At 33.9% G+C, this 22,325-nt stretch overlaps 1 protein-coding gene across 8 annotated transcripts in view; it reads right to left on the reverse strand.

Annotated features, from left to right (window-relative positions):
• ASAP1 (ArfGAP with SH3 domain, ankyrin repeat and PH domain 1) overlaps positions 1–22,325 on the reverse strand; it is a 594,911-nt gene that overhangs the window by 81,583 nt on the left and 491,003 nt on the right. For all 8 annotated transcript variants that reach the window (XM_051971096.1, XM_051971093.1, XM_051971094.1 and 5 more), the window contains one exon: positions 14,910–14,979. In XM_051971096.1, the coding sequence (XP_051827056.1) occupies positions 14,910–14,979 (70 nt within the window). The remainder of the gene's footprint in view (positions 1–14,909; positions 14,980–22,325) is intronic.

Consider the following 22,325-nt stretch of genomic DNA (forward strand, 5'->3'; position numbering starts at 1 on the left):
ACATGCTATGTTAAACAAACAAAAACAAGTTCGTAGACTTCAGATGAAGAAATCCTGCTTTAAAGGATAAGTTGGGGGGGGGGGGCAGCTAAGTGATGCAGTGGATAGAGTACCAGCCCTGAAGTCAGGAGGACCCGAGTTCAAATCTGACCTCAGACACTTAACACTTCTTACCTGTATGACCCTAGGCAAGTCATTTAACCCCAATTGCCTCATCAAAAAAAAAAAGGATGAGTAGGAATATAAATGTAAATGTCTATAGTAATGAGAGAAGTGGTGTTAGGCATTCAGGCATAGAGAACAGCCTCATGGTAGGAACAGGGAGAATACCATAAGGCATTATATATAAAGTATGAAGAATAGACTAGCTAGAACACAAAAGGAAATGATAGGACATAGAGTTGGAATGGTAGACTGACATAGTAAGGCAAACTTTGAAATACAGGATAAGAAGTTTTCACTTTATTCAGTAGACAATAGGGAATCAAAATGAAATATTCTGAACATTGGACAGAAATCATCTAATCCACATACACAGAATCTAAGACGGCAGCTGTGTGAAGTAACTTAAAATTTGACAGCAATTTCTAAAATAAGTTAGTTAATACAAGATATGAATGGCAAGAGAGTATAATGAATAGAATTTAGAGTTTGAAGTCAGAAAGGCCTGAGTTCAAATCCTACCTCAGACTTTTTTTCCTAATATTTATAAAGTTTTTTATTTTTCCAAACATATGCATAGACAGTTCTTTAACATTAGCCCTTGCAAAACCTTGTGTTCCAATTTTCCCTCCCTTCCTCCACGCCCTCTCCTAGATAGCAAGTAGTCCAGTTATATTAACTATCTACCTCAGACTCTTATTACCTGTGTAATACCAGGCCAATCACTTTTCTATATGTAGCTCATTTTCCCTATCTGTAAAATGAGGATAATAACAAAATCTAACTCAAAAGATTGTTGTGAGGGTCAAATGAGTAAACAATGCATGTAAAGTACTTTGAAATCTTAAAGCATTATGTAAATATTAGCTATTATAGGGTAAAATTTATATATAATTAATATAAATTTAATTAAATGCAAATTAATATAAAAGTATATGATATAAATGCAAATTAATAGAAATTTTTATTTTTGTAATTCCCTGAAACAAAAATAGTGCCTGTCATATATAATTTAAAAAATTCTTGATCGATTATTTATATCAACTGCATTTGGCACTTTAGTTTAAATAAGATTCAAAGTACATTTGATCTCTTTCCACCTCCTTTTTTATATTCCATTTTAGTCTCACCATCCCTTCTCCCAGTGTTGCCCCCTATTATTTATCCAATACTTTTTCATGTCTTTTAGAACATCACCATTCTCCCCTGGAATATTTTGCCCCTAGAGGCCCTCCTTTGGAGTAGTTAGTCCATGTTTAATAATTATTTTTCCTTACTTCTCCTCAATCTCCAGGTCTCTAAACTAAAAGAAAAACTCCTGTGTTTTTAGTATCTACAGGTCTTTAAAAAATGCAAAATCAAAAACATCTGATGAAAATAATTCACATGAAGATGTGAATAAAACTTAATCCTTCCAGGAGTTATTTATAAATCAAGTAGTAGAATGTGTGACTGAGAAAGACTTTTTAGCCTGGAATCCTATCTGGTGGTAGACAGGAGAGATCTGATCAGCTTAGGTTCACCAGAAGCAATGGAAGATACAATTTGATATTTAATTTCTAAAAGTTTTCTCTTTAATTTCTGGATCATATGAAATCAATCTACAGTATGTTTTTTTTTTTTTAAAGGCTCAAGTTTTCTGACAAAAACAAAACAAAACAAGGCACAGAATAATTTTTTTTAATGTCTGATGAAGATGTTAGATTTTAATATACCCCCTGAGGCAAGAAAAACCTAGGAGAGAACATAAAGACTTTCAGAAATCCCAAATTTTATTCAATTGTAAGGGTCATATCAATGTTCACTTTGGTCCCCTAACTGGAGCTCATGTACAATAAAAATTCACCGATTCAGAATAATGGATTGGAAGATATTTGAACTTGGTGAAAACTAAGTTATATAATACTTTTAAATTCTCCCCTGGAAGATACATTATATCAGAACGAATTACCAAATAAGCTAGAAATGGACACAGACACAACTTAATGAAGCACAAATAATATTGTTACACTGGTATGTCATAAAACCAGTTTTTTGTGCTTACCTTATATTATTGTGCATTGTTATCTGTGGCCTTATTATCACTGACAATGGTGTTCTGCAAACACTTGGTACTAAATAAACTGAAGTAATGAATATATATAATAGCTCTGCAGTACATTTTGAACCCTGCTCTCCTTCCACCTCACCACACCTCCCTCCAATAGAATAGATAGCTGGAAATGCTAAACTTGAAGTAAGGAACATTGAGATTTAAATCCTGCCTCTGACATATGATCAATATGACCATGGCCAACTCAATCTGTCAAGGCCTTGGGCAACTGTCTAAAGTGTAGTCCCTTAGAATATAAGCTTCTTAAGGGCAAAGACCATTTCATTTTTGTCTTGGTATCCTCATTCTACTTTTTATTAGCTTTATGTAAGTGGCAGTTTTCCTTAGAGCAGACTTAAAACTTGCTACTCAGCAACTTTTCCATTGTGTTTATGTATATCCTCAGACACCAAACAAAAATCCAGACTACAAGCACTCCTTCAAATGTCTGAAGATTATCATTTCTAATCAATGTTTCCTCTTTTCCTATCTAAACAACACAATTTACTTCAATTTAATTCAATAATTCAAGCCAACTAGCATTTATAAATGCTTAATATGTGCCAAGTGCCAAGCACTAAGCTATACAATAGGGATACCAAACACAAACAAACAAACAAAAAATCCATCAAAAATAAATTACCATTTCCTGTTCTCAAAGAGATGGCAAGTTACTGAGGGGATTAAATGTAAAACATGCATAAATAAACTATAGACAAAATAAAATGGAGATAATAATAGAAGGAAGATCTAGCATTAAGGGGGATCAAGAAAGGTTTCCTGAAGAAATTCAAGTAGGATTTTAGCTGAGACCTGAAAAAAATTAGGGAGGCCAGGAGATGGGAATGAGGAAGGAGAAAATAGGGTTAGCCAGTGGAAAGCCTACGTCTCAGGAGATAGCATGTCTTGAGAGAGAAACAGCAAGGGTGAAACAAGGTTTTACTAAAAGTTTCCATGCCATGGAATGTAGGAAGATCAATCCAGACCAATATAGGAAAGCATCTTGGTGGTTACTCTCTTCAAGTCCCAAATGGAATATGATTTGGAATGGAATGGAATGGAATACTCCAGATGCTGTCTGACCAAGATCAGAATAAAGTAGAGCTAGTCTTGGATACTGTCTCTCTTTTTTTTTTTTTGGCTACCAATTCATATTGTTGATTCGCATTGAACACACAGTCTATTTAAAATTGTAGATTTTTTTCCCCCTATAGGATCTGTTTAAACACATCTCCACTACTTCTTTTGCATCTCAACCTTTCCTTATGAAACTGATTTATTTCTATTTAGACACAGAATTGTACATTTGTTGTTATTAAACTTCTTGTCATATTTTTGCTGATAAGCTATTATGTAAGCCAATTGGGTCAGCTTGTAAAGCTTGAGTTAACAATTATTACATTTCTAAACAATGTTTCATTGCATTTAAAACTGTAAAAAAATTCTTGGCTCACAGGCTACACAAAAAATTGGACTGCATTTATCCTTCAACCCCAATTTGCCAACCTATTTCAACCTGTCAATATCTAAATTTTGATTCTGTCACCTAATGGGTTGGCTAAGTCTCCTAGCTTCATGTCATCTGTGAATCTGACAAATATGATTCATATGTCTTCTTCTATACATTGATAAAAACCAAGCATATCCTTGGAGGAATCCTACTAGAGACTTTGTCCCATGAATTAAATTAAATTAACACTTACTAAGCACCTGCTATGTGCTAGGTGCTATGTTAATTTTATTGAGGACTCAAGACAGACAGTCCCTTCAAGAAGCTTAAAGTCTAATGAGAAGTGGGGGAGAGACAACACACAAAAGGAAGATGGAAAAGGAAGGAAGGTACATCAAGAGGTTTTCATCAACAATGTTGCATGGAATGAAAACTAATAAGAGCTCTGATGGTGAGTTATCTGCATTGTGAATTCACTATGAAGGAAAATTTTAGAAGGAATATATTGTTCCTCTTCCAGCTCTTCAATTAGAGGATAGGGGCAAGTAAGGGAACAGAGAAGGTGCTGAGTTTCAAAGATTGAGTCAATATTCATGTTAATGAGATTTCAGATGACCTGGGAGTAGAATTATGTTTTTCAGACTCAAAAACCACATAGAACTTCTGATGGGAAATAATGACTAGTCCTTGTATCTGATCAAAGATCTGAATCTACCTAATTTTATCACCTAGATTATATCCCTTCCTCTTATCTTCAAAGACAGTATGAGACTATTCTCTTCTTAACTAGAAACAAAATTTATCAAAAATTCCTTTGCTTTGTGAAAAAGCAGAAGCAATTACCAGGAAGATTCTCTTGCTCATGGTTTATAGGTCAGAATGGAAACAAAATCAAACAAAACTCCACAGTTAACTAACAAACAACAAATTCTTAAATTCTAAAGGGTTGAAAAGGCAACAAAGTTATTTCACTGTGAACTCCTCAACCTGGAAATACTGTGCTGATTATTCTATATGCCCTAATAATCTTATCTGTATCAACAAAATACCATTTCTAAACTGACAGGATAGAAAAAAAATTAACAAGACCTTCTCTGAACTAAAGACTACATTCTTCATCTGATTTATGAAAGTCAACTGTGGTCATATGTAAAACAGAAGGAAGTAAAGTATTGGGTTTCCTGGCACAAGCATAGCAGAGTAAGAAACTGATAACGTACAGGTAAATGGCACTATCTGAAATTAAAGGAAGGGAATTAGAAAAGCAATGTATTATTCATTTGGAGCTCTATTAAGGTAAATAATTGGCTTATTTAGGATTCCTGCCTAAATGAAAGCTGATGCAACTCAGCTTTCTTGGGCTAATATATGCATCTTTTTTCATCTGAATGGTAAGACTAGAAGGGAGGAAAAAAATACCTTTATTTTAGCTCAGGTAGTTCACTAGAATGGTGCCTAGAATAAAGCCACAGAGATTCTCTCAGTCTAGATTCACCCTAGCATCTTGAGAAAACTGAACAAACAAAGCAATGATGTGTAGTGCTAACTTATGATGTCAATTAATATGTATCTTGTACCTCTTTGTGTTTTCAGAACTCTTTTTTCTATTTCTATTTTAATTTAATTTTTTTATCCGCATTCTCTTATCTCATATTATCAATTGCCAAGTTTATCCAAAATAGCTCTTCCTCAATTACCTTCTTTCCACTCACATAGTCACCATCTTGTGCTTGGCATTTGGGAGGTATTTAACAATTGCATTTATTCACTGACCAACTCTGCATTTTAGGCTCTCATAATTTCTAATCTGAACTGTCACGAAAACTTGGCTCTTTTTTCTTGTGTCTCTTCCCTCTCTAATCTATCTTCCATGTGACTGCCAAAGTTATTTTCTTAAAACACAAATACCACCTTAATATTTCTTTGTTCAATAAACCACAAAGGTTCCCTGTTATTTCTAGGATCAAACACAAATAGATTCTAGTTCCGTTTTAGTTCAGTATTTAAAGCTCTTCCCAACTGGCTTAAATCTACCTTTCTAGGATTATTATACAAAACTCCCCTTTACATATGCTATAATGATCTCACTAATGATCTCTCTCTTCCCTAATGACAAAACATAGGCTTTCCCCCTTCTCTTAGAATGCCTTTTCTCCTCATTTCCATCTTTTAGATACATGAGACCTTTCCAGATTCTCCCAGTCACTAGCATTTTTACTGCCCCTAATTTCTTAAAATTTATCATTTATTTATTAATTTGATGCACTGAAATTTTTCGAGTCCCAAATTCTCTCTTTCCAGTTCCTCCTACACTCATCAAGAAGGCAAGCAATGAAGTCAATTATAAATGTAAAATCATGCAAAGCATATTTCCATATTAGCCATATTGAAAAAAAGCCAAGAAAAATGAAATTTGCAGTTAGAATTCATCAGTTCTGGGAGTGAATAGCATTTTTCATCATGAGTTCTTTAGAACTGGCTTGGATTAGCATTGATCAGAATAGCTAAGTTTTTCACTGTTGATTACTGTTAGAATATTTCTATTAACCTGTAAAATGATCTCCTTGTTCTGCTCACTTCAATCTACATCAGTTTATAAAAGTCCTCCAAAGTTTTTCTGAAACTATTTCCTTCATTACTTTATATAACCTAGGCAGGAAACCATCACAACTTGTTCAGCCATTCCCCAAATGATAGGTATGCCTCAATTTCCAAATCTTTGCCACTACCAAAAAGCTGCTATCATCTTATATATCTATGTTTTTCTTTGATTTACTCCTCACATCCACTTGCACTCCTCTCATTCCTCAACCTTTGGTAATTTCCTTCCCTAATTCTTCTTAATTCTAGTATTTTGTTTGTTAATTATCTCCTAATTATTCAATATATAACTTGCTTTGTTTATATTTGTTGACATGTTTTCTCCCCCAATGAGACTGTAAGCTCCTTGGGGGCAAGTTCTGTCATTTTCTTTTTTTTTTTTTTATTATGTCAAGTGCTTAGCAAAATGCCTGGCACATAATAGGCACTTAATACATTTTTTTTTTTTTTTTGATTGATCTGATTTCCATCTTCATCACTCACTGAATCTGCTTTCTCAAAAGTTATCAATGACCTGTTAATTGCTAAATCAAATATCCTTTTCTTAATTCTCACCCTTATTAACCTTTCTGTAGCCTTTGATCCTAGGCATCCTCTTTCCTGCTTCAATCCTCTTTAGTTTTTGCGACTCTGCTCTCTCGGTTCTTCTCCTAGATATCTAACTACTTCTTCATTCATTTCTCACCAGATTAGACCATTTCATGAGGAACCTCAGCCAAGTTGACTCCATTCACAATGTTCCTTATTTTCTAGAATTCTTCTCACCAACAGCCTTGCCCCTTTGTGGATCTTCCTGCACTCTCCATTCTTAGTTTCCAGGTTCTTCTTATGTGTTGCTTTTCCCCATTAAAATTTAAGTTTCTTAAGGATTGGGCCTTTCTTCTTTGCTTATATTTACATCTTCAGGGGTTAGCAATCACCTGGTATATAGTAAATGTTCTATCTCTATACTCTTACTCGATGACTTCATCAGCTTTTCCATGGTTTACATTATTAACTCTAAGCAGTTGATCCAAATTTTTACACATCCAGCCCTAGTCCCACCCCACTTCCCAATAAGGGCTCCAGCCCCGAATTACTGGATACCCCTCTCATGAATGCTTTACCTCTACACTTCTTAGAATTAGTGGCTTCCTTTAAGACCTAGCTCAAATGAAATCCTTTATAAGGGCCTTTCCCAGTGCTGTCATCTGCCTTCCCCTTCCAAAATTACCTTTTAATCACTTTAGGTACACTGTATATATCTGTTTATCAAGATTATGCCTATATCACTGGAAGTAAAATATCCTTGAAGGTAGTTTCTGTTTTCACTTTTAAAAATAAATGGTGCAAAATGGTTGAGTCTTAGAATACATTTTAGTGGATAGAGTTTATGTTTTAAGAAAGCATTTAAGTTAATCAAATGCTAAGACAGAAGGGGGACACATCCTGAGGGAAAATAAAATATTCATTCCACTAGAAGGATGGACCATTGCCCATAAATGAGCAAAAAACACTAACCACGGGCAAAGGAGGCCTCCTGGTATTTGGACTGTACAGGAACACAGATGAGAATATTACTTAAACTATTAAATGATGGTGGTTATTGATTTTTCAGTCCAGGAAATGTGAGTTCTCCAAGTGTTATAGCTTCTGACACTTGTGAGTTGTACTGCAACATTAATACCACTAATGCAATTTTTCTTTACCCTGGTGCTTCCTTGTTGCATGGAAATGATGCTGGTTTTTTGGAAGACTGTGAATATAGAGCACAAGGACAAACTCTGAGAAGTCTTGTCAAACTAGAAAGAGTGGAAAGGAACTATGTGCAGGCACTTAAAAGGTATTGTGCTAAGCACTTTACAAATATCTCATTTGACCCTCACAACCACTTTAGTAGATAGATAATACCATTATTCCCATTTTACAAATTAAAAAACCTGAGGCTAACCTAAGGTTATATGACATGCCCAAGGTCATATATAGTTGGTGTCTCAGCCTAAAAAACTCAAGTCTGCCATTAAAGGCTTTGAAATATAGGCCCTAGGACAGACCCTACTTCTACAGAAATTCAGAAGCTTATTAGTAAAAGGACAATTTTCAGGTGATGAATTTTTTTTTTAAACTATGGATACTCTTGAAATTGGTCTAATGAGGACTGAAAGGGTTTTGCTTTACAAAGGAGATAGTAGTGGTCAGTCCTTCTGTATGAGAGCATGAAAGAGAGCTAGAAAAACAGTGTATGTCATCTCATTTGAAACTTGCATTTTATCAGGAAATTGAGGTCCATAGGGAAATAACTTGCTCCAAGTCTTACAGTTAGCAATTCCTAGAGCTAGAATTTGAAACTAGATATTCTAAAGTCTATTCCAGTGACCGCGGTATTATATCACGCTGCTTTCCTTGGCACTTTGGATGGTGGCTTTCATTCTATTATCTTGACACTTTGAAGGCTAATTCCAAATGGGATGGAAGAGTAAGAATGAAATAGAATTCAGATGATCTCTTCTAAATTCTTAGTTCTGCCAGTTGTTGGTTGAATTTCTATGTTTTAAATAAGACTTATGTTTGTTTATTTTGACAAAAGTATAGTTTAGGGAATTGTGGGCATAGAATGGCAAAATATATACCTAAATCAACCAATAAATATTTATTGAGTGATTACCCTAAGGAGGGCAGGGTTGGATAGATGTTTAAGTTAAAAATGACTAAGTTAAAGCATGAAGCATATTGGTTAAAGCAGTTTCTGCCCTCAAGGAACTTACATTCCATCCAACCAATTACTATAGAATTAGCAAAGAAATGTTTTTGAATGTAAACGGAGGAAAAAAATAAATCTGATCAAAATTACTGAGGCTAAATCACTTGGAGGCATATGAAAAGATGTGTCACAGAGACTTGGGGAGATAATATGAAGGCATAAACTTAACTTAAAAAAATATAACTTGAAACATAAACTTCTTCAAAGATTAAACCAGGAAATGTAACTTCCTTAAGATACACTGACTCCAAATTCATTTTTGTCAAAGCAACTTGAAATGGTAGGAAGTTGCTTTAGAGTTTGATGTAAGGAAAACATTCCTAACACTAAGAGAATAAGTTACCTCTGGAGGAAGTAGAATCCCACTGATTAGAAGTCTTGAAAGTAAAGCTAGCTAGACACAAGGTGAGTGTCTCAGTGACTTTTCCCCTCTAGGTATGGACTAGGAAAGATGACCTTTGTAGTCCCTTTTAACTCTGAAATGTTGCACTTCTGTGAAATAGCCCTCCTGATTTAGTACTTTAAAAGGCAGTTCCATTGGGAAATTCAATAAAAAAGTATAAGGAATTCCCAAGTCCTAACGAGGTCCCATGCTAAGGCCCAGGGTTCTATGAATAGAAATATATTTGCATTTTTTAAAGAATATAATTGAAATTCAATTTCTCTCAGGAAACCAGTGCCTTTAATTTCCACTCAGATTCACAGTAATCACAGGAGAGTTTGCAAAGTCAAGAAAAGTCAGCTGACAGTCTGTTGAGACTATACTTCAGGGAACAGTGATGTGATTAAATGTGTTTTAGTTAATAGCAAAAGAAGGCTGTCTTGGTAATGGAAAGATACTTTGCGTTCTATGCAACAGACCTGGTATTCCTGGTACAACCAACAAAGCAAGAATAAGCAGGAACATATTAAATGTATTCAGAGGAACACCTTAGCCTTATATTGACTCTTCTGATGATGATGGTGTTGATAGACAATTAATTAAAACGGTGCCCTATGGTTATCATTATTGTTTGTCCTTCGTTCTTGAAGAGGACCTTGATATCAGGGAAGAGATGCCATGAATTGCAAGTGAACTGGATTTAAGTGAGGGAGGGCTGGGCAAGGTCACCTGCCTCACTTTCTCCTCCAGAGTCATCTGGGTCCAGTGGCAGGATATAGATCAGGAAGACTGAATCATAGTTAATAGATTCTTACATGCTCAATGTCATAAATGGAGATTTTATTATTTATGATTTCTAAGGACTTTTGAAGTGCATATGCATGTTCTGGCATAACAGATAGCTGATTCTATTCATTTTAATTCAGCTCAAGTGAGAGCTCTCTTCAAGTATATGAAAGGCTGTCAGCATCGACAAGGGTTAGACTTTTGTATCTGGCCCTAGAAGATAGAAAATGGAACAACAGATAAAAGTTGCCAAACAGCAAATTTGGGTTTGAAAAACTTAGTAACAATCAGAGATATATGAAAGTAGAATGGATTGTCTGAATGGAAATAGTCCCCTTTCAGTGTAGGTCTTTGGGGAAGGACAGAATATAATAATAATTATTATTATAATAAACAAATTTACTATATAATGCTTTATGGCTTCCATAATGCTTTACAAATATCATATTTCTACCTCACAACAACCTCAAAGGGTAAGTGATACTATTCTTATTATTTTTTGTCTGGCCTCAGACACTTGATACTTATTAGCTGTGTGACCCTGGACAACTCATTTAATTCCAGCTATCTTGTCTTTCTGCCCCCCTAAAGGGTTGTTGTGAGGGTCAAATAAGATATTTATAAAGCATTATACAAACCATAAAAGCATTATATAAATGATCTATTATTATTACTATATTCTGTCCTTCCCTAAAGACCTACAATGAGGGAGGACTCACTTTCACTCAATAAGATGGGAAAAATAAGATATTTAGGAGCATACAACATTATGTAAGATACGTAAGATTGCAAAAGGCAAAGTTATCATGTTATATTCAAGTATAAGAAAATTTTATTCACTAGCAAAAGGAAATTTGTATGCTCACATGAAAACTTCTAAGTAAAAGCATGCTGGAATTTACTTTTGAAGGCTCTAACTTGTATATATTGAGTTTGAAAAAGTAATCTCTCAACTAGAAAGTCCTTAATAAGAATGATGAGCAGCAAAACTTTTCTGGGGAATTTCCACCTCACATGCTCTTTAGATATGACATAGTGAGCTAATAAAATTTGACAGCATCACAGCATGTATGTGCTTCAAGATAGGACTGAAGACCAAAATGCTCTGGGCTAATAGGTTAAATGTAAAAAATAGAGAGAAAGAGAGGGAAACAGAGAGGGAGGGAAAGAGAGAGAAAGATACAGAAGAAAGAGAGAGAGAGAGAGTTAGAAAGAGGGGAGGAAGGAGAGAGAGATGCAGAGATTCTCTAAAAGAGGAAGAAAGAAAAAACTGCCTTACTTAGTATCCTCTAGAAGGAAAATCTGCCTCCAGACAATTTTGCAATAACAAATGCCTAGAGAAGCAGAAGATTTATTTAAGGCACTGAAGCAGCTGCAGCTCTGTCCACAGCTGCAGAAGTCAGAAGAGACTCAAGCAGAATATTAAATTCGAGAGGCAAAATTGTGCTCTAAGAATGAGGGGAGGGAGGAGAACAAGGATTCTATAATCTACTCAGCTACTATTCTGACTGTGGTATTCTTATTCTGAAAATGTTACTTGTGGAATCAACAATTCTCAAAACATAACAGATCTAATAGCTATAGGTTCAAAGGGCTTTGGAAATCCCCTTACTCCCTGAGTATAATAACTAACATTATATAGTTCTTACTGTGTTGGCAGTGGTGCTAAATGCTTTACAATTATTATCTTGTTTGGTATTCACAACAATTCTGGATGTAGGTGGTGTTCTACTCACAGTGTATATGAAGGGCTGTCATGCTAAAGAGAAGCAATGTCTTTAAAAAGGGGAAAGAAGCAAATTTGGGCTTGACATAAACAAAAAATTATAATATGGAGACCTGACAGTAGGTTCTTGATGTAGTAGATTCCCATTCATTGGAGGTCTTCAATCAAAGATTGGGTGACTCTTTGTGTTGGAACTCTTTAAAACTTATTAAATTGTTTTAAGTTTGAGTTGGAGTAGATGGACGCTGATCCATCTCAACTCTGAAATCATGCAAGTTTTGAAATCTAAGTTGGTAGAACAGATATACTGATGATTACACAAAGATATCCAATATAAAAAATGTGCCCCCAAACTAGCATTTTTTCAGTTACTGTTTTTCACAACTCTGGGATAACAGTATTAGGCAAAAAACACATATATCCACAATTAAAAGTCAGCTTCTTATATCAATTATGGCTGTCAATCTGGAGAAGAGAAGACTTATTTAAGGTATGTTTGGAGTCTTCCAATATTCAAAGGGTTATTGTTGCAGCCCTTTGCCATAACTTAAATAAGATCTGTCCCCAAAAGGAATCTTGAGAGACAATATATTCCCTGGCACTGTCCCATATTCAAGCAGAATCTGGATAACAAATAGTCAAGAATATAATATTGGATATTCATCATCAAAAAGGAGTTGAACCAAATACTTAATTTTAAGATACTCTTCAATTCTGCGGATGGATTCTAGGTTTTGAGCAACTTATAGTAGTTTAACTTTGTAGTTATTTTAGCATTTTGTAATTGCAATCTCAATAGAAGATGTGATCTTTTGTGTTCGGGTCTGGAAACCAATGTTGTAGCTATGCAACGTAGGCTAAAGGTTTAGAGTGACACAAGACCTTTGAAAGCAGCTCAGCATTCTCATTTTGTCTTCCTGACTAAAAATATCCTTTTACAGCTCCTACTTTGAATACTGTGAAGTTCATGTGCCAAACCCCCAAGAGAGTTCAAGACATATTTGCTGATTTTAGGTAATAGCTATTTTATTTATTAATGTGCTCGTCTTTACAATGCAAAGAGGCTGCTCCTGGACCTACCTCCACTGGATATACCCTTAAAATGCATTTTCCTTCCCCCTTATAATGTTGCCAGGCTAAGTACATCTCTTCATATCTTCAGGGTTATTATGTACTTATGATTCTGACATCTATTTAAGAAGACAGGGTAGGGTATGCTAGATATAGTTTTTCTTTGAAACTCAATTGCCAGTACAAGAGAGTTCAACCTTGTAACCCTGGTTTCATTCTGCTCTGAGCTAACTAGCCCAAACTATGTATTTCTACATCATGTTTTAATTTTCAGAATTAGTTGTCTAACAGTTAAAACTAACCCAAAATATAGTGGCCTTGTTCAGGGGATAGTAGACTCTCCCTCATTAGGAGGTCTCCAAGCAGAGGTTTGATGATCACTTGTCAAATATTTTTAATGAGGATTTTCTTTTAGATAAGGCTAAGATTAGGCAGCCTCCAAGGTTCCCCTTCAACCTTAAAATTCTCTGATCCTCTTATGTAGATAAAATTAGAAAGAAAAACATATATCTAGGAAAATATCAAAACATTCAAATTTATTAAGACTAGAAATTACTCCTAAATTGATAAAGGTTCAAAAGATATAAAATGGCAATATTCAAAAGAAGAAATCTAAGTTATTGACATATGAAACATGAAAAAATGTTCTAAATAAAAAAAAAAAACTGGAGAAATGAAAATGTCATTTCATACTCATCAGACTAGAAATATTGTGGCACTTTGGGAAAACAGGCACATACTCTAATGTACTACTGATGGATTGTTCCAGATATTGTGGAACAATTTTGAAACTATGTTCAAAAAGTTACTAAACTGTACAACTCTTTGATTCAAGCCACATCAAGGCTACTACCCCAAAGAAATCAAAGAAAAAGGAAAAAGACCTATCAGCACAAAAATTATAGCTCTTTTCTTAGAAATTAAAAACTATTAGAGAATAGTTTAAAATGTTATTTTACCATAAGAAATGACAAAATGGAGAGTTTCAGAAGAAACTGGGAAGACCTCTATGAAACGATTCAGAGCCAAGTGAGGAGAATTAGGAGAATGATATTTAGAAAATAATATAAAGAGAAAAATAATTTTATAAAACTTTAGAACTTTGATTACTATTATAATGAAAATGGTAGTTTGCTTAATTGGATTATAGTGGGATAACTGGGAAGGACCAATTAAAAGAGAAAAAAAATTCTATGACTATATTTACATAGTATAATAAAATCTCAGGCCTAGAATTCAAGCCAAGAGAAGTAAATCAATAGAAGTATAAAGATGGTTACCCTTCAGAAGAGAAGACTTAAGGGAGATAAGAAGTTCTTAGAAAGTCCTCCTGGGAAAAAAGGGGCTCTATTTATGCTAAAAATTAGGAGCAATGGAGTAAAGTTGAGAAGAAATACATTTAAGTTTGATGGGGAAAAAACCATTCCTTAACAATTACAGCTGCCTAAAGGCAAAACGGGCTGCTAAGGTAAAGAGATTTCACTCTTCACTGGATGTCTTCAAGCAGAAGTGCAATGATCTTTTATTGGGGATAATATAAAAGGGATTTCTTTTTAGCTATGGATTAACCTAGACAGCTTGTAAGATTTAACTTTTACCATGTGCCAGGCACAGTAAGAGCTCAAATGTGAGATTCGGTGATGATAAGAGCATTTATTCTAACAGTACTGTAAATTAAACCACATACACATTTGTTAAGCACCTACTATGTGTCACGTATTGTGCTAGGTGCTGAGAACAAAATGTGAAAAATGAAATAGTAACTGGTTTAAATATTTTATTGGCACAGATGTCTTAGGAGAAAACATGAACACATGTAAATACACTGTACACCCTTACAGTGTTTCAGATAGGAAATATGATAAATGAGCTAGAGTAAACTAACAATGTTTAACTTACTGTTGCATGTGATATGGTCAGAATTCCATTTTTTACAGTGCACTTTCTTCTCTGCCATACTTTCCGAAGCCTAAAAATGAATCAAACAAGGAAATAATTTATTATCAACAATGGGTGGGGAAGAATTGGTTAATTTATTTCAGACAGAGCTATATTATACAGGATTTTCTAAAACCATTCAGCTGTAATTTCCCCTCCATTATCATAAGTGACAGGTATTAAAATAAAGCCAGGAAGTACAACATAAGACAATATATAGAGAGAACATTGTCTCAGAAGTAGTATTTAGTACTGTGTCTGGCATATAATAAAAGTGAAAGAATGCTCATTTATATTCATTCATTCAATTATTCCAAGAAAATAGTCTACTTTCCTATGTGTCCAGAGATCACATATATGTCACAACAAATACTCAGAAATTTTTAAAACAATATGAAAATGTCAGGTTATTGCAAAGGGGATTATTAGTAATTTAGATGTAAAACTATTTATGAATACTTATAAAAAGAACAAAGAAGACAATAAATACTTGTGAAACAAGTAAAATTTGAAAACTTTTGTTCTGTTGACTTTAAAAGCTGAGTATAGGCAAAAGAAATTCTTACATGTGCAGCTTCTATAAGAGAGAATAAAAAATCAAACACAGTGATCAATATGAAATTAAACACACTACTTAAATTCAGTCTCAATAGGATTTTATAGTCACAAAAAGGCAAGAAGTCCTGAAGTTATAATTAAGACAGGAATACTTTCTTATAAGAATAAAATTCTTAAAATTAATTATTTTAATAAAATTATTGTAAAACAATTGAACTGCATTCAACATACAATTCAAATTTACTTATCTTGCACACTCTCACATACCCATATTTATATATCTTGTGTTGAAATGTGGATGTGTATGTCTCCAAGATAGATGCTATAGGAAATAACTACAAAAAATACCAGCTGAGATCCTTGTTAGTTTACAGAAGACAGATCTCAAGAAAGAAAACAGTAATGAAACAACAGCCATGGTCTCAGTGCTTACACTCAAATACCCTAAATATAGGTAATGAGGGGGAAAAAAATATCCCATACTAAAAAGACAAAATTGAGACTTGCTTAGGCTCTTTTACTTTCAAAACTGAAACTGCTACTAACTTCCTGATTTGCCTTAGTGACAGGGTAAGTCATCTTTCAAAATATAAAAGAACCAATAAAGGAAGATTCTATTCTAGATCTAATTCTTACAAACATGAAGATACTTGTTACTGAGCATGGGGATAATGAGAACTCTACAAAGGAGTGAGCATTCCCTCCTAGGATTTGGGAAAGATGAGAAGAGGAAATCTAGACATGCAATCCAGATTTTGGGAAAGCATATTTTCATGGGTTCAAATAAGGATAGGTAAGTTCACATGACTAAAGAGCTACAGGTAAAATCATTCCAGGAGAGAAGGGAGATGCACATGAATGAAATTCTGAAGATACAAGGGAAATAGTTCCAATGGGGGGAAAATGGAGTCTGTCTGAAGAAACTACTTAGAACTCATTAATTGACTCAGATTTAAAATAGAAATTTATAAAAAAAAATAGAAGGAAGGTTAGCTAAGGAAAGATGAATGGAGCGGTCCTACAAAGTGCACAGTAGCACTAACAGGTATATCAAACCTCAGAATGACCTGAGGGAAGCTAAAGACAATTTCAGTTATATTGGGAGAAAAAGAAGGATAGGATGGAAACTATAACTGAAAGTCGATTTTCTTAATTTCTGTTTTTCTTATTTTCTCTGCATAGGAGAAAGGCCTTTCAACTGGAAAACAAATGATGGAAAACTGATACCCAAGACGGGTGAGGAGATACTAACACAGTATCTAGTTATTCTTGAAAAATTCAAATTATCTGGTCCAAATGACTATGTTCTTAAATCCTGAAAGAATATGCAGATATGATTGCTGAGCTACTACTGTTAAAAACATCTGAAAGATCACAGAAAATGGGAGAGGTATTACAAGATTAGAAAAGGGCAAATCTTGTTTCAATTTCTATTAAAAAAATGAATATATATATATATTAAACTAGAGGGCAATGAGTTTGACTAGTACCACTGGGACAATTCTAGAACAGATCATTTAAGAAATGGGTAATGGACATTTAGATAATCAGGGATAACAAAGATCTGCTATGGGTTCATCAAGTACAGAACTTTCTTTTTTAACAGGATTAATAAACCAATGATTTGGGGAAATGCCATAGATATATACTTAGGTTAGATTTTAGAAAAGCTCCAGATAAAGCACTTCATACTATGGTGGAGAAGGTAAAAAAATGAGGATTAGATCATTCAACTAGATGAGTTCACACACTAGTAGGATGACTACACTGAGAATTGCTAAGTTAGTGAAGAAGGAGATTTTTAGTGGATTATCCCACTAAATCTGTGTTTGGCCCTATGGTGGTTAGCATTTTTTATCAATGTCTTACAAAGGCATAAATGGCACGTTTTCCAAATTTGCAGAGGATACCAAGTTTGGAAAAATCAACATCCAAGATGATAGATAGGCTACAGTATTGAGATGAATCTGGTAAAATGAAATTCAATGGGTATAGATATAAAAATGTTCCTTTTTTTAAAAAACTTAGTTACAAATAAAAATCAGCTTTACAAGTACAAGATGAGGGAGGCAGGGTTAGAAAGCAGTTGCTCTGAAAAATAAGTGCAGTTTTTTTTAGGCTACACGTTCACTAAGTCAGCATGTGATAGCGCAGACCAAAAAAACAAAAAACAAAAAACAAAAAAACCCCACAAAATTAATTTACTCCTGAGTTGCATTAAGGAAAACATAGCTTCCAGGAATATAGAAGTAATAATCCTATGTACCCTGCCCCATTGAGACCTCACCTAGAATATTGTGCATGGCATGGTTTTGGTATATTTATAAGTTGGAGAGTGTCCAGAGGAGAAAAAAGAAGATGGTACATGGCTTCATGTGAAAAAAAATGTCAGCTGAAGGCATTGAGTACGTTTAGCCTATGAACAGAAGGCTTTGGAGTGATATGATGGGTGTCTTCAAGTTTATGAATGTCTATTTTATGAAAGAGCTATAAGACTCATTTTTTTTTTTTTTTTTAGTTATAAAGGGGCAATGAGAAGTTAACAAAAAGGAAAATCAAGATTTAATGTAAGGAAAACTCTCTAACAATTAGGACAACATATAAGATTAAAGGTTTGCTTAGTTCCTTGAAGGACTTCAACAAAGTCTGGATGAACACTTGTTATATATGAATGGGAAACATTCAGCATGTAGCTTAGACTAAAAGGCCATTGTAAATTTCTTATAATTCCCAAATTCTGTGATTCTAAGAGATGATGTTTTTAATCCTTTCAAGGTATACGTGTATTTCATATTTCTTTGTTAATTTATTTATTTTACTCTCAAAGATACAAGGAATGGCCTGAAAACACTCTTTAGCTCAAAAGTTCTTAATGAGTCTATGAATTTCATTTAAAAATATTTTGATAAATATATTTCAATATAATTGGCTTTCCTTGTAATTCTTTGTGTTTTGTTTTTATGTCTTTTAAACTATCATAAGGAGAGGTCCATAAGTTTCAAAAGATTGCCAATGGAATCCATGACACATAACTGTAAAGTTTAAGGACTTCTGAAACATCCATATATAGACACATGTATGTGTGTATGGATATACCAGAAAAGGAATTATACTGGTAATGTAAGGAAAGTGAGAGAAAATATAAGGCCAATCCAAGTGGTTTACTGGTACTCTGAGATGCTAAAAGAAAATCTCTCAATGTATTGGGTGAATCTTCTTTTTATGGAGGATTACTGGAAAACATGAACAATTATCACACAAGAAATGAATTGGGCTTTCATCTGCATCAATGGAAAATATTCATAACTCCATGAAAGTTTCAAAATCTAAGCATCTACATAATATTCCTATTCCTAGGCAAAGCATTCCCTTAATACTCTAAGCAGAAAATACCACTGGTTTCATTAACCTTACATTATATTGATTTATATATAATTATATGAATTAATTGAGAAGACTATATTTATATGTAGTTTTCTCCAATTTTATTCCCATACATTTATACAGAAGCAAAAAAGCTCCATCTGCTTGATTTCTTCTCATGACTAATATGAACCAAAGAGAGAGTAAATTGAAGGCATTAATCTTCTTTTTGGCACTGACCTAGGCTGCCTTGTTGAAATGGGTAACATGTGCCTTTCTTCTCTAAAGAAGAAGAATAATAAACTGAAAATGTGATTGGTTACCTAATAACTTGCCCTTTTCATAATGAAGAACGGTGATTATAAATCTTTTTTTGCAATTGTGCTATCCAATTGTTATTTGATATTATACACATACCTTATAACATAATAGGAATACATGACAGGCTAATCATATGCCAGGGGATGATGAGTGGATAGTTAAAGCACTGCAATGATCACACTGTCAAGAGAAACTGAAGAAGTCTACAAAATGTTGAATAGAACTCTTGGAATAACCTTATAAGGGGACACAGACAGAAGTTCCACAGGATAGGTAGGAACAAATCAGTTTTGTGACTTTCACTTCATAAATAGGACTGAGATCTCTTCAAGAGTTCTCTGCTTTTCATTTCAAGGCAATAAAATTCAACAAATATTAACTACTCATCATTACTTTGTACAGGGTAATATAGCTTTAAAACAAAGTCTATTTGTTTTAAACATTAATTTTAACTAATTTTTTTCCTCAAGAAATTTAAGAATTTTGCAACCTCTCAAGAAAAATGAAGTTAGACTTGATGTCACCAACTTATGGTTAGGAATTGCTACTGGAGATGATATTGCTATAAAATCTTACATGGAAGAAGTCCAATAGCAGAAACTTTTAAAACTTATTAAGTCTATTATGGTTGGATAAATATACTTAATAAATGGGTGCCATATTCATGCGTGGGACTCTCAATTTATTAATTGTTCTTCAAAAATGATGGCAGAACTAATTAGGAGATATTCTACTACAAATTTCCTTTTTACCAAAAGAGGAACTTATTGCTAATCTAAGTTCCACTTCTGCTTTGTCACTCACTCCATACACAATAAGAGAGAGATGACCTGTAAAAGCTCTTTTCAACTCAAAAATTGAAAAATTTCCAATTCTTTCCTATATCCATAATTTACAGGTAAACATTCAAAGAACCTGGATTATTGTTTAGAAAATGAGAATTAATGGTTATTTTACTATGATCCAGTTTTGGACAAGAGTAATTTTTTGTTAGCTTGAAGTTATATTTAATGCTATGATGGCACTGTCATCATGTGAAATCACTGAGTGAAGATCTCTTACCCTACTAAGAATCCAATGTAAAGAAATTCTGATTACAAGTAGGTAATTTCTCAATAACTATAATAAACTGAAAAGACTTGGCTTAAAAATCATTAATAGGGGGCAGCCCGTTGGTGCAGTGGATAGAGCACCAACCCTGAAGTTAGAAGGACCTGAATTCAAATCTGGTTTTAGACATTTAACACACTTCCTAGCTGTGTAACCCTGGGCAAGTCACTTCATCCCAAATGCTTCAGGAAAAAAAAAAATCACTGAAAACAGAGTAAATGTGACAGATTAAGACTGGTAGCTCTACCTTTATTCTATTCTCCCTTATAATCCATCCAGCATACCAGCTAGGCTAATTGTCTTAAATCCCAGCTCTAATCTAACAATCTTTTGTTGAAAAATAAATACATTTCCTTGTAGATATGTCTCTCACTCTATCTTGGTTTGCAAGTTGAAGTTTTGATCTGGCTCCATTCTTTTCCCCCTAGAGTTTTCTCACACTAGTACTCTCTTCTTCCATTTTCTCAACACTTCAGCCAAATTGGACAATTCATCAACTCCCAATTTCTTCTCTTTATTCGTGTCTGTGTCATTTTTTGGCAGAGTTCGGGGCTTGCTTTCTGTTCTTCTCTCCCTTCTGTAGTTTCTTCCTACTGAAATTCTTCAAAGTGTAACTGAAATATGCTATGTTCTTTAAGAAGTCTTTGTCATAGAGTTTAGCTATAAGTGGATGAAATTTCCTCCTTGACTCTTTTAGCAAGCGGATAGTCCCTCTCTTATGTTACTACCACACAATGCCTTGTAGTTAAGGAACACATTTGTGAAATCACTTCAGCAAGTCCTAAAGAGGGACTGTCAAATTTTTGTTACCTTCATGTTGCTAAATATACTCTTTTGCATAGAGGATCACAGATTCAGAGCTGGAAAGATCTCAGGAGTCATTAAATTCAATCCTTTCTCTCTTTCCCTCTTATTCCCAACATACATACTATGGATGAAGAGATTAATTCATAAAGGTCCAGAACAACACTAAATTATTTGCCCAAGATATAATTATAGGATCTAAATTTACTTTTTCCTACTAGTCACCCAAGAAATATTTTTTAAAGAAATTGATTTATTATTATTATTTATAGATATAAAATCAGGCTTTTAATTTTAACATACTATTATGTTTTATTTAAATAACCTTTAAGTATGCATAAAACAAAGGGAATGGCAATGTACTGAACTAAAGTAAAAACACAATAATTTAGCTGTACCAAGTACCTCCTCTGAATGAAAGGATTATGCTTGAACTTAGGTGCGGACATGAATTTGAAATTACAAAAACTTGAGGCCAACCGTTTCACTTTCCCTACTCCTTAAAATATAAAAGAAACCTATCAGGTTTTGTTGGTCTTTTGAATTCCTTAGTTTATAACTTGAACCTTGGTCTAGCTAAATTCTACTGAATTTTTGCACATTTTAATGGCTCTGTCCCAATGCCCAAAAAGTTATAAAACTGTATAAAACCCTTGACCCAGCATTATGCACTATTATGTCTGTTTCCCAAGGAGAGGAAGGGAAAATAAAAAAGAACCTATTTGTTTTAAAATATTTATAGTAGTTCTCTTTGTGGCAAAGAAGTGGAAATTTAGGGGATACATATCAATTAGGTATGATCAAACAAGTTGTGGTATGTAATGGAATACTACTCTGCTATAATAAAAGATAAACAGGTTGATTTTAGAAAACCATGGAAAGACATGCATGAAATAATGAAGACTGAAATAAAAAGAACATTGTATATACAGTAATAGCAATATTGTTCAAAAAACAACCGTGGGTGGCTAAGCATTATCAATATTCAAATGAACTACAAAGGATCTATGAAGGAAGATGCATAGTATGCATTTTCAAATATGTGTGTGTGTGTGTGTGTGTGTGTGTGTGTGTGTGTGTGTGTATGTGTGAAATGGTGGCCTTCTCTAATGCAGCAAGGAAGGGAAGGAGACAATTCAGCACTTAAAATGTAACAATTTTTTTTAAAGTTCAGTTTCTAAATTTCATATTTTGTCTTGTTACCTACCAATACTTTTTTCA

The sequence above is a fragment of the Antechinus flavipes genome, chromosome 1 (assembly GCF_016432865.1).
Source record: "Antechinus flavipes isolate AdamAnt ecotype Samford, QLD, Australia chromosome 1, AdamAnt_v2, whole genome shotgun sequence".
NCBI lineage: Eukaryota > Metazoa > Chordata > Mammalia > Dasyuromorphia > Dasyuridae > Antechinus > Antechinus flavipes.